Source organism: Gastrolobium bilobum, unplaced genomic scaffold, assembly GCF_033153095.1.
Source record: "Gastrolobium bilobum isolate Gb01-03AN ecotype WA unplaced genomic scaffold, APGP_CSIRO_Gbil_v1 utg196412, whole genome shotgun sequence".
In the NCBI taxonomy this organism is placed as follows: Eukaryota; Viridiplantae; Streptophyta; class Magnoliopsida; order Fabales; family Fabaceae; genus Gastrolobium; species Gastrolobium bilobum.
This window is the reverse complement of record NW_026899398.1, coordinates 22,933-39,769: the sequence shown is the minus strand read 5'-3', so window position 1 is coordinate 39,769 and position 16,837 is coordinate 22,933. Positions and strand designations below refer to the sequence as shown.

The window sequence follows — 16,837 nt, the reverse complement described above, 5'->3', positions numbered from 1 at the left end:
AGTATGTGGGATTCACCCTTAAATTCCATTATACTCTTATCCAAGGGGCTTGTTAAAAAATATATTAAATATAAAATCATTCATATACCTTCACCTATTAACTTAAACTTTTAACATAGTTGATTGTTTGACAATGGAAACTAGGAAAATAATAAAATCAAATCCTCACTGTTACCGGCAAATCCACAATCCCTAAATAGGAGATATTAACAGTAAATTACAGATATTTTTCAACAAGAAATTTTCAAAAAAGTCTTGTTCACTAAATAGAGAGCACTACATGCATCAATTGATGCCATTAAAAAAGAGATTACTAGGAATACTATATATTTATTGCATTTGGTAGAAACTACGAATACTTTTATTAGATTTTTGTTTTCTATAGAGTCCTAACTGCATTACAACCAACTGAAAAAGCAAAGGTATACATACTTAGATGAAATCGAATGCAAAGAATCTCTTGCTGAATGAAGAATATATTGTAGCATACGTTATGAAGCTAAAAGGCCTTGTCATAAATAACTTAAGTCTCAATGTTCTCCGGTCACTTGATTAGAAGCACATACATATTTAAGCTGCTCCTGTACATCTGTCACAAAAACACCCTCCGTATAGTTCTTGCAGCAGCACGAGATATTAACTGTCTAACCAGGTTAGTTGGCAATTGAAGTAATTGCTGTCTGGATTCTGGTGGGAGCTGACATTTACATAGATAGTCATGTTTCAGCAGTAATAAAGAATATCAAGATGCCAAACTGCTCATGACTTGTCCCTGCTAATGGAAAAATGGATAATGGCTAAATATCATTCTTAAAATGCAAACATTTGGATTTACCTCAGGAATGATTGACAAAACTGGAAGAATCTCTTGAATGGATTCAATTTGAACCGAAACTAATGAAAGTTCCTCCATGTACAGTATTTGATTCTGGTGAGGAGTAACCTGTCTGCTTCCCTACATGACATTGACAAAAAGTACTAATAATATTCATGAACATAATAAACACACATTTAAATGATTATCCTTTTATCATTTCAATTTTCATATATTTATTGCTGAAAGATTGATTTATATAGTCAGGGTATAAACTTTCCTCCTCATACTGCAATATATAAACCAAAAAGCAAACAAGTAATAGACATCAATTCTGAGAATAGGTTCTGACTTATGGTGGTGAAACAGGGCATAATGTTCGTTATTGGGAGAAGAGTGGTAAAGTAAAACTACTTTCCTTTCTCCAACCTTCACAGTCCGTATAAAAAGAAAAGAGAAAAGCATCCGGTAATCTATACATCATATCTACGGAAATCATTAGTAGTAACGACAGCCATGCTTACTAAAGAGAAAACAAGGAAAAACATTATATAGGATGATGTACTGTATGTAGTCTATAGTTACATCTCTATTTTGAAACCAGTATGTTTTTACTCTGTTCTACAAAAATGGAGGAGTTACATCGATATATTTATACCTTATTTCTTTGAATTGGTCAGCATCTAGCATTGTATGTTGTGTTATTTATATGAGGGAAAGGGGTTATGTTCAATTTGCAGTACAAGAGTACCAGTGTACGGTACAACACACTTTAGTCTTATAATTAAAATTTTAATTTGAAGTAGATTTGGCTTTTTACTTTTCTTGGGTAAATACATAGTATTTAGCTTTGGTAAAATGTAGTATGAAGCCCAGTGCGCATTCGCATCAGGAGGTGTGTTCCTCAAAAAGCAAAATGATACAAAATTGTACACTTGGTTATCAGTCATCCAAAAATGCAAAGATGTAGTTCTCTTTTACGTAAACTACAAATCTTACTGTGTTGGAGTCTTCTTTCCTTCTGGACCCTAATAGCAATAGCATAAGGCGTTGGAAGGTTCTCAAGTTGATAATATCTTCTTCAGCCATAAAAGAGGAAAAAAAGAAAGCACTGAAAGGAACTCTTGCAGCAGCTGTTTCCAAGGTTGCTAGCCCAAGTGCATCTAAACCCTGCATTTTGTTTTAAAAACAATTTAGAGCACTTGCAGGAGGGCATAAAAAAGAAAGAAATAAAGGATATGATTGAGTTACAAATATCAAACTAAATTATCTACATTGTTGGCCTACAATACACGAAAAGCCACAAATTTGAAGTTACCAGCACAACATACTGAAAGCCATGATCTCATGGCATTAAGTCATTGTGTACCAACACAATATTTTGGTCATGCAGCAACTCTCCAAAACCTTAACTAGGTGAAGATGTTTATATTACATTTTTAATATATCCTCTAATGCAAGAGTCCACTTGAAATCGAGAAATCGTGTCTATATTGTGACCACACAGAGATTATATCAATAAATACATGAGCTTGAGCTATATTTACATGATGTGAGACTAATAATGTAAATACAATCTAACAATCCCCCTCAAGGTGGTACGTATTATATCATAGGCATTAAGATCAAGCTTGTCAGAAATGTAGTTGATCGGGGACCTCTAAGAGCCTTGGTGAAGATGTCCACCAATTGATCATGAAAGTTGACAAAAGCTATTTCGGTCCCCTGCAAATTGAATTTTCTATCGGACAAAATAGCAATCAATCTCAATGTGTTTATTTCTTTTATGAAATACTAGATTTGAAGACATATGCAATGTTGCCTGATTGTCAAAATTAACTTCATTAGATGAAACTCACATATATTGAATTCCCTAATCAGCTACTTCAATAATATAAGCCCATAAGTAGCAGTTCTCATTACACGATACTTGGCTTTTGCACTTGATCTAGCCACCACTATCTGTTTTTTATTCTTCCACAAAATTAAGTTACCTCCAAAGAAGATATAATTACCTGAAATAGAGTGTCTATTCGAGGGAAAGCCTACCCAATCAGTATCAATGTAACCGTAAATCTCTACATGCCCCTAATTTTCATATAAAAGTCCTTTGCTAGACACTCCTTTGATGTATCGGAGAATCTTGACAACTGCATCCAAATGACAGTCATGTGGGGAATCAAGAGATTGACTCCATACACTTACTGGAAAGGAAGTATTTGGTTTTGTTATATTAAGATAGTTTAACTTCCCAAGTAGCTTCTGGTAATGACCAACTTTTGTGTCTGTCTCCCACTGTCTTGGAAGAAGTTTGACATTGGGAACAATCGATGTATCAATAAGTTTATATTCTAACAAGCCAGTTTTCTCCAAAATATCCAAGCCATACTTTCTTTGAGAGATGGAGATGTCATTTCTAGATTATACCACTTCAAAACCTAAGGAATAACGTAGCTTGCCAAGGCCCCATGTGCCATTAGAGTGCAATGCAAACATCTCATCAACCATTGCTTAGCGTCATCCTAGAAGTGACTGTGTTTCAACTGTGGATTTAGGGATGGATACAAAGAAAAGACTATATACAAAGGTAAAATATTGTGAAGAAATCTGATTATAACTCAGATAAACATAAAGTGGGTGAAGGTTGCGAGTGGATTGGTTATGTATGTGATGAGCAATAGGCAAATTTCTAATGTAAAAGGCAGCGCAAAGGAATGACATGTGAGGGTAGTGAGACATCGGGAGTATATGCTAAGACAGTAGAGGTGGATCTACATGGGGGATAGGGGTTGCCCCCGCCCCCTCTAAAATTTTAAAAACCAGCGCCACTAATGTTGTCATAAAATAAATAACTGTATCAGTGCACTGCAACTCATAAGTGGTACAATATACTTTCAATTTTCTAGCTAAGTCAAAGTAACCAAAACCTGGAACCAAAAGCCAATTATCACAATGTTTACCATAACAACACAAATGACCATAAGCACAACAAATACAAGTGATATCATTTTTTATATTTGAATTATTATATTTTAATGCAATACTACAATGTGCAGCGGCAGCATATATGTACATAACTAATTGGTTTTATATTAAATATTAGATTTCCACCATCGAAGAGAAAAACAAGAAGGTAGAGGAAGTTGTAAGAGAGAGACGAGAGAGAAAGATCTGAGGAATAGTCATATTTGTATTAAATTTCATTAAAATGAATTGATACAGAGAGAAGTGTTACCAGCTCCATATATAAAGTTGATGTCCATCTCAGTGATGAGTAGGCAACTGAACAACCACATAATAGAATGGAAAACTAACTAATAGAATACAAAATGAGAAATAATCATCTATGGTTGATACAACTTAAAAGTATTCTACTACAGGACTGATACACTAATACTCCCCCTCAAGCTCAGCAGGGTTAAAGAGGCAGTGCAGTGTTCAACACTCTGAACTTGGTTCTGAAATCAATGAAGGAAGAAATAGGCAATGGTTTGGTAAAGGTATCAGCCAGCTGAGTAGTAGCAGGGATATGTAACACTTGAATATCTTTTGCTACAACCTTTTCACGAAGGAAATGCAAATCCAACTCAAGATGCTTGGTGCGAGCATGTAAGATGGGATTATGTGCAATGGCAACAACACTAAGATTATCACACAGGATTTGAGGAATGAAGAGGGACATCTGCAGCTCTTGAAAGAGAGACTTAATCAACAATATTTCTACACAAATTAATGCCATGCTTCTGTTCTCTGGTTTAGCAGTAGACCTAGCCATAAGGGACTGCTTTTAGGACCACTAAGAGATCAGTTTGGGACCAAGAAAGATGCAAGCTTCTGAGGTGGATGTGTGGTCATCAGGGTCACTGCCCCAGTCAGCATCACAAAAGGCTGTGAGAGGAAATGAACTAGTGGCAGATTTGACTGATTGGAAATGAAGACCAAAGTAGGAGGTGCCTTGAAGATAACTCAAGATGCGTTTGACAGCTTTCCAGTGCTCCACTAGAGGCTAGTTCATAAATTGACATAGTTTATTCACAGGGAACGAGATTTCTGGTCTAGTTATTGTCACATACTGTAGAGCTCCCACCACTGATCAATATAAATGAGGCTCTTCAACAGTATTGGAGCCAAATTTTGATAGCTTATAGCTGGATGCCATAGGAGTAGAGAATGACTTTGCCTCAAGCATGTTGACCCAAGAGAGAAGATCCTTGATATACTCGGCCTGATTGAGTACAAGAGTCCCAGAGGATTGTCTTTTAACTTCAATTCCAAAAAAGTAATCTAAGTCTCCAAGATCTTTTAAGGCAAAGAAAGAATTGAGCTGTGAAATAAACTTGTTAATGAAAGGAACACTATTTCCTGTAAGAATAATATCATCCACATATACTAGCATAAAAATTCTCATGTTGCCAGCCTTATAGATGAACAAAGAAGGGTCACACCTACTAGCTTGTAACCCAAGAGACAGAATAGATGTTTTTAGTTTGTCAAACCAAGCTCTCAGAGCTTGTTCTAGACCACAAAGAGACTTGCGAAGTTTACACACTAAGGACTTGTTCTCAGCTTCAAAACCAGTGGGCTGTTCCATATACACTTCCTCTTCTAGAGACTAGATCCCCATTTAAAAAGGCATTATTAATGTCAAGTTGCCTCAATGGCTAACCATAAGTGAGTGCAATAGACAAGACTGCCTGAACTGTCACTGGTTTGATGACTGGAGAGAAGGTTATATTATAATCGAAGCCTAGTCTTTGATAGAATCCCTTAGCCACCAACCTAACCTTGTATATTTATACTGCCGTCAGGATTTTCCTTTATTTTAAACACCCATTTACACCCAATAGCCTTCCTACCATGAGGTAAAGGGACAAAGGACTAAGTTTTATTATTCTGCAAGGCTGCAAACTCTAACTCCATAGCTTTTGAGGGCTGTTCAAAGCCTGCTTAACAGAAGTGGGCTCATGTGGGATAGTAGAACAAGATTTCTAGCTAAGGTTTTTGATCTTGTTGCAATAGAATGAGAAGGAGAGGGTGAACTTAATGGACCTGAGGGTGCATATTCAGAGTGAGATGACTCTGGACTAGGAGTAGGACTGCAAATGGGAGTGGAGGTATTGACAGATCAAGTCAGTAAATTGTTGGTCACCACTAACAAAGACGGAACTAGCCGGAGAACTGACAGGTATACAGAAATTAGTATGGAAAACAGGTGGAGTGTCAGTAGCATGTGGGACTGTGGTCATATTATTATGTGATGTTGTTGTAGGTGACATAGCAGTGTGAGGAATTGTAGGAGACAAAATGGACAGTGCCAATGAAGCAGAAGGATACACTTTTGGAGTGGAACTGATCTTGCTGGCAATCCATTCTTCATAAGGAAATCTATACTCATTGAACAACACATCTTTGGTTATATAGATTCTGTTTTCTGGGCTTAAGCAAAGGTAACCCTTGTGATTTGAGAAATAGCCCAGGAATACACATTCTCTTGATCTGAACTGGAGTTTGTGCTTGTTATATGGTCTAAGAAAGGAAAAGCATGCATAACAAAAAGTTCTAAGAAATTTGTAGTCAGGATGTTGTTTGTAGAGTTTAAAATGAGGAATTTCAGAGTTTATTACGGATGAAGGGAGTCTGTTTATTAGATAAGCAGCTGTGGTGAATGCTTAATCCCAAAACTGCATTGGGAGTTTAGAATGTGCTAGGAGAGCATGACCAGTCTCCACAACATGACGACGTTTTCTTTCCACAGCACCATTTTGATAGTGTGTGTGTGTGGACAAGTCACTCGATGGGCTATGCCATTTGAGTTAAGATATTGAGTGAAAATTCTAAACTCCCCACCCCAGTCTGTTTGGAGTGCTTTCAAAAGTAGTTGGAACTGATTATCACCTGGTATGAAATTGTTTGAAGATGTTAATGGCATCAGATTTTTGTTTTATAGGGTAAAGCCATGTGAAACGAGTGTGAGCATCAACAAATGAAATGTAGTAAGAGTTACCAAGTGTTGATTTAAGGGGTGAAGGATCCCATAGGTGACTGTAGACAAGAGTAAACGGTTCTCTATATTCAGTACCAGATGACATAGAAGGTTGTCTATGAGATTTTGCATGACAACAAGCAGAAAAGAAATCAGCCATTTTATTTCTAATATGTAGGCAAAAAAATTAATTTAATGCTTTTTATTAAAATAATTACGCATTTATTACAGTTTTGGGAATAATTACGGATCTATTGCACAATGTGACGCCCCTTTGAGGCGTCTCACCCTACGTGGAGACGCCCCAATGGGGCGTCACTCATCAGGTGTTGACACGTGTCATATTTTTTTTCCAAAAAAAAAATTAATTTAATCATAAAACTTCTGAAGGCCATAACTTTTGACTCGGGTATCCAAATCAGGTAATTCTTTTTTTGATTCCACATAACTTTTCGAGATCTACGCAATGACATCTCATTTGATATATTTTATTTCTCACAAACATAATTTAAATTTAAATCAGGTAATCCTTCTTCCTTAGAGATTTAGAATATTAATTTAATTATTTTCTTTATTAATACAGATTTTTCAAATTGATTTTTGAGTTTAAATTACAAATCAAATCTTTATTTTGTTTTCCTTATTAATAATAATTGTTACTTTTAATTTAAATCACAAACCAAATTTTTTTTATAATAAAATAAAAAATTTATTTTTTTAATTTAAATCACACAACAAATCAAATTTATTTTTTATATTAAATCACAAACGCAGAACTCAGAGGCTTCTGAGTTTAGAAATGTGACACGTGTCAACACCTGACACGTCACCAACACGTCTAAATTGGGTTTTAATCAAGAGGCAATCAGGCCTAATTTAGGTAATTTTATTTTTGAAAAACATTAATAAGCCATCATTAATTTCAGACCACGAATAATAACCCAGAAGCTTATAGCATTAATCATTAATTTCAAAAATAATATCCTTCTTCCTTAGAGATTTAGAATATTTATTTAATTATTTCCTTTATTTCTACAGATTTTTCAAATTGATTTTTTAGTTTAAATCACAAATCAAATCTTTATTTTGTTTTCCTTATTAATAATAATTTTTATTTTAAATTTTAATTTAAATCACAAAACAAATTTTTGTTATAATAAAAAAAAATTATAAAAAAAATTTAAATCACAAATCAAACTTTTATTTATTTTTTTATATTAAATCACAAACTCAGAACTCAGAGGCTTCTGGGTTTAACCGTTCTTATAATACCATTCTTGCAAATTAAAATTGTGTTTGTGAGAAATAAAATATGTCAAATGAGATTTCATTGCTTAGATCTCGAAAAGATATGTGGAATCAAAAAAAGAATTACCTAATTTGGATACCCGAGTCAAAAGTTATGGCCTTCAGAAGTTTTATGATTAAATTAATTTTTTTTTTGGAAAAAAAAATATGACACGTGTCAATACCTGATGAGTGACGCCCCATTGACGCACCAATGGGGCGTCCCAAAAGAGGCGTCACACTGTGCAATAGATCCGTAATTATTTCCAAAACTGTAATAAATACGTAATTATTTTATTAAAAAGTATTAAATTAATTTTTTTGCCCTAATAGGTATATTACAAGTTTTGACTACAACCTTAAGAGACTCTAGATGTGGGTGTCCTAAGCGACAGTGAATACAGGGATTTAGATGGAATACATTCACTATCAACATTATCAAGAATAGTGCTAAGACATTGAGTATTAGTATTGACACTAGAATTAACAAGATTGGCTGAATTGCTTGTAATAGCAGACAAGGATGAACTCGAACAATTGTCACTTGCAACTGAGTCAAGAATTTTGGCAAGCTTCAAGTCTGAGAAGTGATATAAACCATTAGTACCAATTGCTCCTTTAAGGACAACCTTATAGGAATCCTGACATTTAACAAAACAAACATTAGAATGGAATTCAAAGTATACAAAATTGTCCTTAGCAAACTTACAGACACGGATAAGATTTTTGGTGATTGCAGGGACTAGGAACAATGTTATTAAAACCAGCTCGGTCATTGACCCGATCGAGGTATCAGGTCACTGATTCAACCAATGGGTCACTGGTTAAACCGCAAGACTCAGTACTTATATGTAAAATTTATAATTTATATTAAAAAAATTATAAACATACTCAAATAGATGAAGAAAATAATATAATTTCTAAATATTTTAATATAAAAAATAATAAATTAAACATTATTGTCCAATAAAGGATCAAACAAACATTTAATGCTTATTGGTGTTTCAGGTTTAGTAAATGACATATCTAACTACAAATCAAATTAAAATTCTCTGCATAGTGCATAACTGAGATAATATTAGTATTGTAGGTACATAACTTATGTAAGTCAATAAGTAACAGATCACTCAAATATGTTAATTATGTTTTTTTTTTTGAATTTTTTTTTCTTTTTAGAATTTTTTTTTAAACCCGGGTCGGGTCACTAGTTTTCACTAAAACCGGTCGAGTCACACCGGGTCTGGTACTTGGCCGACCCAATGTGATAACCGGTTCACTGGGTTCTGGGACGACCCGGCATGTCCGGTCCGATTTTTACAACATTGACTAGGAGTAAGTTTTTAAGATGCAAACAAGAGTTAGAGTGAAAGGGAGATATAAAGGATGAAGAGACAATAGCTGTTATAGGCAAACCTTGGCCATTTCCAACGAAAATGTGGTCTGTACCATTGAGACGTTGAGATTGCATCATGTTCTGTGGTGTTCCAGTGACATGGTTTGATGCTCTAGAATCAGGAAGCCATTCAACGAGTGCAGTTGGCTTTGAGGTCTGTTATACTGATAGGATCTTACTGGTTGTTGAACAAAAAAATTGTGGATATGATGTGTTCTGTGGTGGAGGAAGTTAGGGATGAAGTTGTCTTCAAACCTATGCCAGGCTAAACTTGTAGCAGAGCTGACAGTGAATGTTAGTCCTATTTCCACGTCCTCTTCCTCTGTTAGACTTCATTCCAGATCTTGTTCTTCCTCTGTTTTGATCATTCGAAGAGTTGAAACGCTTGAAATCACGCTCCTCTGTTCTGCTCTGTTTTCTGGTTTCAGAAACAGAGTCATCTTCATCAGATTCGATCTTTTGTGGTTTCTGTAATCGTTGGGTCAGGTTTATTGAAGCTCCTTCAGTCAATACTTGCTCGTTTTGTTTGATTAGAAGTTGTTCGAAAGCCATGAGTTCTATTCCCAGATTTGCAACTGAGTAGGCTCTGTCTCGACTACGAATCATCATTACGAACAAGTTATAGTCAGAAGGTAATCCTTCGAGTATCGTTTCTGTATGTTGCTCAACAGAAACCGAATTTCAAATGGATTTGAGTGACTCGGAGATTGTTTTGATCCTCGCGAGGTACTCCTTCGCCGTTTTAGCTCCTTTCTTCGTCGTTTTTAACTCAGATCTGAGTTGTCTGGCTCATGACTTTATTACACCATGAAATAACTTGTGAATGTTCTCCCATGCTTCAAATGAATGCTTGATACGAAGAATGTCGTTCACTACTGTTTTTGAAATGGAAGACAACAACCCAAGTCAGAAGCATATGATCTTGCATTAACCATTCAGTGTAAGCTGAACTGAGTGCGTTGCTCTCTTTATCTTCATCAGAATCGAACTTCAAAGGAATTTTAGGGTTCACCAAGAAACGTTGCAATTGATGAGAAATTATGATTGGTTCAACAATCTGGTTCCAAAAGAGGTAGTTATCCTCTGTTTACTTCGCAGAAACTAGAAAATTGAATAGTGTAGAAGGATTTTTTAGATTCCATAGGAATGGATCTATAAGTGGATTTGTTTGCTGAAGTAGCGCTTACTTCGGAATTTGATGCGGAAGACATGGTTGTGGGCTATGTATAGAACGTGCCCTTCGAAGGGGCTCTGATACCATATTAGATTTCCACTGTTGAAGAGAAAAGCAAGAAGGTAGAGGAAGTTATAGAGAGAGACGAGAGAGAAAGATTTGAGAAAGAGTCATATTTGTATTGAATCTCAGTAAAACGAATTGATATAGAGAGAAGTGTTACCAGCTCTATATATAGAGCTGATGTCCAACTCAGTGATGAGCTGGCAACTGAACAACCACACAACAAAATGGAAAACTAACTAACAGAATACAAAAATGAGAAATAATCATCTATGGTTGATACAACTTAAAGTATTCTACTACAGGACTGATACACTAATATTAAAGAACAACATATTTGAGGTTCCACTCTACTATAACATTTTCTTACTGTAACCCAATTTTATTCAAATCAATATTTTGTTCTTTGTTTTTAAAATAAAATCCAGTCTATAGTAACAAAATAATTGTGGACTTAGATTAACAATTTTTTCCCTATCAATTAAACTCCAGCGACAGCCCTCATAGATTACCCTCCCTATTTTTAAGTAAAAGTCAGAGAGGCAAAAAAATTAATATTCGTTGTTTACAAAGAATATCCTTTGTTTTACTAACACAAGTGATACAATATAAATAACCAAATTTTTTCAAGTAATATTCTTTGTTTTACTAACATACCAAATTACAGTTCCTCTCAAAAAATACCAATTAGTTAAAAGACTTGATTCATTCATATAAAAAGATACAAGCAGTAATAAGAAAATATCAATATCTGAACATAGTATATATCGAGATAATAAGAAAAATGAGAATAAAATATGACTAAATTTTTTTTATGCCGATACTTCTTGAGTAAAAGATCAAAACGTAAGTAGTAATTAACATTGTCCTAGTCAGCATAAATCACATATCTACAAAAATAAGCTTAGTGGAAACTCCAACGCTCAAGTTAGCAAAAGATGCAAAAGTTGATCAGAAGCATAAATCACAAATACACATTTACAATTAGGACGGTTCAATCAATCCAATAGGTTTAGGTAGCAGATCTACTCTCACTTTCGGATTACGAAACTCTTTCACTGAGGAGTTTCTTTTTCGACCATTGGCCACCAATTTTTGACAATTTGCAACGAGTTTATCAAATCAAGTGGTGCATTATACTAGAGAAAAAATAAGGAGGGAAGAACCGAATATTGATCTTCAATTGTGATTTTCAAATGGTTATTATAATAGTATTTTTTATATTAGGCCTGTATTATATTTCAAGTACTTTTACTTATAATATAGTGTTTTTTATTTTCGCCCCCCATCACCCAAATTCCTGGGTTAGTCCTGTAAGACAGGGTTGGCACCAATAAAAGGTCGAGAGTGTCGCTGTTAAGTGATCGGAGGATGAGATGGTGGTATTGTAGCCGCAAAACCTGAGGCACCTGAGGAAGGAAGATAAAAGAAAGGAATAGGGAGGATAATGTTGACCTCAAAGACATGTGTGGCTGGAGCAGAGAAATGTTGCACAAAAAAAAGTGATATAAGAAGATACGACATAACGTCAGACGTTCGAAGAGTAGCAACGATATCCCTTCTGAAGACAGGTACAATAGCAAAAAGAAAGATGAAGGATTTAGCCCTGAGTTTGTCTTTAGCTAGAGTAAGATTGTGAACAAAACACGTACATCCAAAGACATAGGGTGGCACTAAATACGCAGGAGCATTAAGGAACAAAATATGATGAGGAACTTCATTGTCTAACGCAGAGGAAGACATGTAGTTTATAAGATAACATGATGTAAACACAAAAATCTCCCAAAAAATGATGAGTAACATTCATATGCAGGAGTAGAAGTTTAGACTATTTCAACTAGGTGTTGGTTTTTGCATTCAGCTACGCCAATTTGTTACGGAGTATGAGGACAAAAGTACGATATAAGGTACCCTGCTAAGTCAAGAATTCCTGTAGGTCAAAGGGCATATATTCTCATGCATTGTCACCACACAAAAGGCGAATAAAGGTTCCAAATTTGGTACAAACCTCAACACAAAATTTCTGATCAACAAAGAACAATTCAAATTGATTCTTCATAAAAACATCCAAGTGCAGCTAGACTAATCATAAAAAAAGATCATATAATACATGAATTCCAAATTGGACCTGACCCCAAAAATTTGAGTAACAAGATAGAATGGAGCCTCTGCCCGATTGATGTCACGACTAGTAAAGGAAGAACATATGTGTTTCCCTTGTTGACAAAATTCACAGTCCAAGATTCACCATGGTTACTTCCACGTAAGACAAGATTGAGGTCTCCCATTGGGGCTTTTAAGATGAAAAAAAGGATGCATGGAAGTTCCAGAAAACCTGAAATAAAAATTAAAAAGCATCCAAGACTTGCAAAACACAAAGAAAAAGGTTGAAAAACACCATGGGGGAGCAAGAAACAGCCATGAAAAAGCGCCAAATGATGGTGGTTCGTCCAAATATACAACAAACGAAGACCAATACCAAGAAAACACAGAAAAAGTCACCCGAAACATCAAAACACTAAGATCGAGGTGAAGTCGCTAGAAAATGCTGAACAGAGAGCACCCACGCCTAAAAAGGTTTGGATACGGACTGATAGAGCCCTCCAGAAAGTCGCCAAAAAATTCACTGGCGGACAGCGGCAGCAAAAAGATTCACGACTGATGAGAGGCTCCCAGAAGGACACGTGACATAGAAGGAAGGTTGCTGATATGAAGCACAACAAAAGGTGATGGCAATCACTGTGTAGTGGGAACAACAAAATTAGGGTTTTGCAGAAGCAAGGTTTCCTAGAATGTAAGCTTTGGTACCAATTTGAAATTGAAAAATTGTGTGTATATTGAGACCACACATGGATTGTATTTATATCAATAACTAAATGGGCTTGAGCCCTATTTACGTTATGAGACTAATAACATAAAACCTATGTATATATTCTAAAAAGTCCTTTGGGCTTGAAACATATACAATGCATATGTCCTGCACAGGTAAATTATTATTATGTAATTATTATATTCAATGTATATAATGAAGTCTTTGTTGCGTAATTCAGGCTCACGGATTTCAACAAATGTCTCTATTTTCCTTCTTATTCAACTTGGTATCGAGAGTTGTGCCTACTTTTCAAGAAACCATGTAGTCTAATTAGTTTTTGGTGTCTGTTGTCGTGTTGTCCCTTCGGCAATTATCTCAGTCGTCAACCACTACATATCTAGCAATCATTGCTGCAAAAGTTTTTTGATAGATTTCCTATCAGTGACCCATTTGTCAGCCTTCTATCCAAAGGCCTTGCCACATGTCTACCTTTTGCTGTATTGCATCTGTACTGCCACATGTTTGGCTACATGGGTGACACTTAAAGCTCCCTCTCCAGTTGTGCTTTGTCAATCCAAGGTTGGCATCCACATTTATTCCCGAATCTTCCCAAATTATTGCTTATCATCCCCTTTGTAGCAAGTGTTCTTACTCCATTGCATCACTGTTCATAGTGCTTGAAGCCTCCTTCTCCGCTATTAAGTTTTCCATAGCTGAATTTGGTTCCTCTATCACTCCTTGGGATGTTTCAAAGTTTGAGGAACTTATTTTCAGTAACCATGTCAAAGGCTCAAAGCCCCTGTTGTACGGAAAGTTGGATGTTACTAACTATGACATTTGGCCTTCTAACATTAACCTTTGGCTTATTGGGCAAGACTATGCCAACCACCTCACCATTAGGGCTGACTTTGTGCCTACTGCTGAGCGTCCAAGATGGATTAAGGTAGATGTCGAACTGTGCAGCACCATCAAATCCAATATTCATGCATCTTTGAAGTAGATGTTTTGGGCCTGTCACACTAGCTAGTCCATTTGGCAGCAGGCCAAGGACCTATAAACTATTGACACTCAACGTTTATATGGTGTTAACCAAAGCCTGATGGGTGTTATCGTGCCTTGGTGGTTCGATGGCCCTAGGTTTGCATATTTGAGGAAGTTTTATGGGGTTCTCTGTAACTTCAATGAATTGTTGTCCCTGAAAGTAACTTGGCAACAAAGTATGTTTATCATGATATTATTAATCATTGGTTTGCCTCCAAAGTATTCCGCCAACCGTTGCTTAGACCTCTTTGCTCCATATCCTGCTGTCCAAGCATCCCACAAAGCCTGACATGCCTCATTCTCTTGTTGATTCATCTACACTTGTCTCCAAAGGTTCTAGTCGTGGTTGTAACAAGTTGGGCATGATTAACATCTATGCTTCAGCTTAAAAGGGAGTGTTAAGGTTATTTATTATATTTATGCATGCCACGCGAGTCCATTGGCTAGAGACCTATGGCCCATCTATCTATCTTGTAAACCTGGCGCACTGAATATAACTATTACCTATCTATTTGGGTGGCTGACTTTGGGATTAAATAATTCTTCAATAGGGAGAAATGAGAATATAATAAGGAAGGATAAGTAGTGCAGGGTAGGCATGAATATAGAGGAAAATTAATTCTGCTGAATGCTAGATTTATCTTCTAATTTCTGCATTTTTCTGTTCTTGTAAGGAACTAGTCTCTGTTGTTTTCAACAATAAAAATCAATTCTGATAATATATATTGTAAAAACACGTTATCCAATAAATTTCTATAATGAACATCCAAATTCTCATTTTTCAGATTCCTCTGCTATTCTAATTTTAATAAAAAATTAAGAAGAAAACATACTTTAGCTAATTCTTGAACAATTATTTCCCTCACAAATTCACCCTGCAAAGATAATCAAGAAACCCATATTAGTGAAGAAAAGTTAATGGTAGTCGCAAAATAGAATGTGAATTGCTATGGAAAACAATATGTACCTTTTCCGTTAGTGTAAAAGAAAGTATTTCCTTCATAATCATTCTCGAATCAGTGCCTTCAGGTTGTTGTTTTACTATGTCTTTTTTAGTTTTGGCACGGAGAGACTGTCATGAAGCCATTTTAGGACAGGATTTTGAACAAGTTCCGCAAGAAACAGGATTTAATAGGAAGGAAATCAAAAATATTATCTTATGCCATAATGTACAAGGTAGCTTAAAGCATTTCAACGACGCTTTGGATTTAATATCTCCCTAGAATTGCTCATGTTTTAACTGAGACTAAAGATTCTAAAATTCAATCAAAATGGCCCGAAGTACAGGTTTTAATGCCAGAACCAACAACAAATATAACCTGCTCAATTGGAAAAAAAACAAAGCGAATGGAAAGTTTCCATATCTAAGCTTTCAAATTCCTAAAGTACCTATTTAGCAACCTGTGGATTGCCTTACAGATTTCATGAAAATCCTAATGACATCAATTAAGTATTCTCTTTAGATAGACCAGCCAATGGATGAAAATCCAGCCCAAGGATGAGAACTCGTAAAACAATATATATTCCTGATTTAGACCTCTTCAACTAAATCCAATTTCAATAAATCAATTACCCAAACAAATAAGGAGTATCATATCCATCTTCGCGAAAAAATAAGGAAAATACCCATGAATAAGGACTTTCACTTATTCATCATTTGGAAACTGTTACATAAAAAACTAATCTTTTGTCTAGCCCATACAGATTAAGATTTTGGGACCGTTATTCATGATATCATATACTTATAAAACATATACTTCATAAAACAATGTGGTCTAGAGTTCAATCCCTATTGCCCTATATAGAAAATAAGAAATCATAGGAAATTCTAAGGTAAGAAATGAAGAGAGATGGAAATAATATGTTTCTCTGTTTTTCTTATGGAGGTGCAGTACAATATATATAGATCAACGATGATCAATTCTGAATCAATTAAAATAAAACAGATCTAATCTAATCCCCAAAGTTTGGGAACAAAACAGATAAATAAGGAAATAAATTAAAATACAAATAAAAACAAAGCACGACAGAATCCTTATCTCCTAAAAGAAAAACTGAAATTGATCCTTAATTCTAGGAAACTAGGTTGGCAACAGGTTGGTGACAATAGTAAAATCAATAGGATTAAAATTAGGGTCGGCTGTATGGCACAAGGGTTTTCAATACTCCCCCTCAAGCTGAACTGTAAATATTGATAAGTCCAAGCTTGCTCTTCAACTCTTCAAATCTGACCCGAATCACTGCCTTGGTTAGAACGTCAGCTATTTGAG

The 16,837-nt window shown here is 35.4% G+C and overlaps 2 protein-coding genes across 2 annotated transcripts in view; both read right to left on the bottom strand.

The window, feature by feature from the left end:
- Positions 1–278: 278 nt before the first annotated feature.
- Positions 279–16,837, bottom strand: part of LOC133290336 (uncharacterized aarF domain-containing protein kinase At1g71810, chloroplastic-like) — a 31,020-nt gene continuing 14,461 nt past the window's right edge. The window contains exons 10-14 of the mRNA XM_061488412.1: positions 15,535–15,639; positions 15,401–15,442; positions 1,814–1,984; positions 836–955; positions 279–697 (exon numbers count right to left, since the gene is read on the bottom strand). Of these exons, the coding sequence (XP_061344396.1) occupies positions 593–697; positions 836–955; positions 1,814–1,984; positions 15,401–15,442; positions 15,535–15,639 (543 nt within the window). The 3' untranslated portion in view covers positions 279–592. The remainder of the gene's footprint in view (positions 698–835; positions 956–1,813; positions 1,985–15,400; positions 15,443–15,534; positions 15,640–16,837) is intronic.
- Positions 8,414–10,836, bottom strand: LOC133290333 (uncharacterized). The gene is made up of 2 exons (XM_061488409.1): positions 9,498–10,836; positions 8,414–8,725 (listed from the first exon to the last, which is right to left on the bottom strand). The coding sequence occupies exons 1-2, from the start codon at positions 9,531–9,533 to the stop codon at positions 8,444–8,446; spliced, it is 318 nt and encodes a 105-aa protein (XP_061344393.1). The 5' UTR covers positions 9,534–10,836; the 3' UTR covers positions 8,414–8,443.

What these genes read in the sequence shown, in the direction of transcription:
- LOC133290333 (XM_061488409.1), bottom strand. Translation starts at nt 9,533, where the DNA reads ATGGTACAGACCACATTTTCGTTGGAAATGGCCAAG. An exon ending in TTTCGTTGGAAATGGCCAAG is followed by an intron (nt 8,726 to 9,497) that starts GTTTGCCTATAA and finishes GTTAAATGTCAG; the next exon opens with GATTCCTATAAGGTTGTCCT.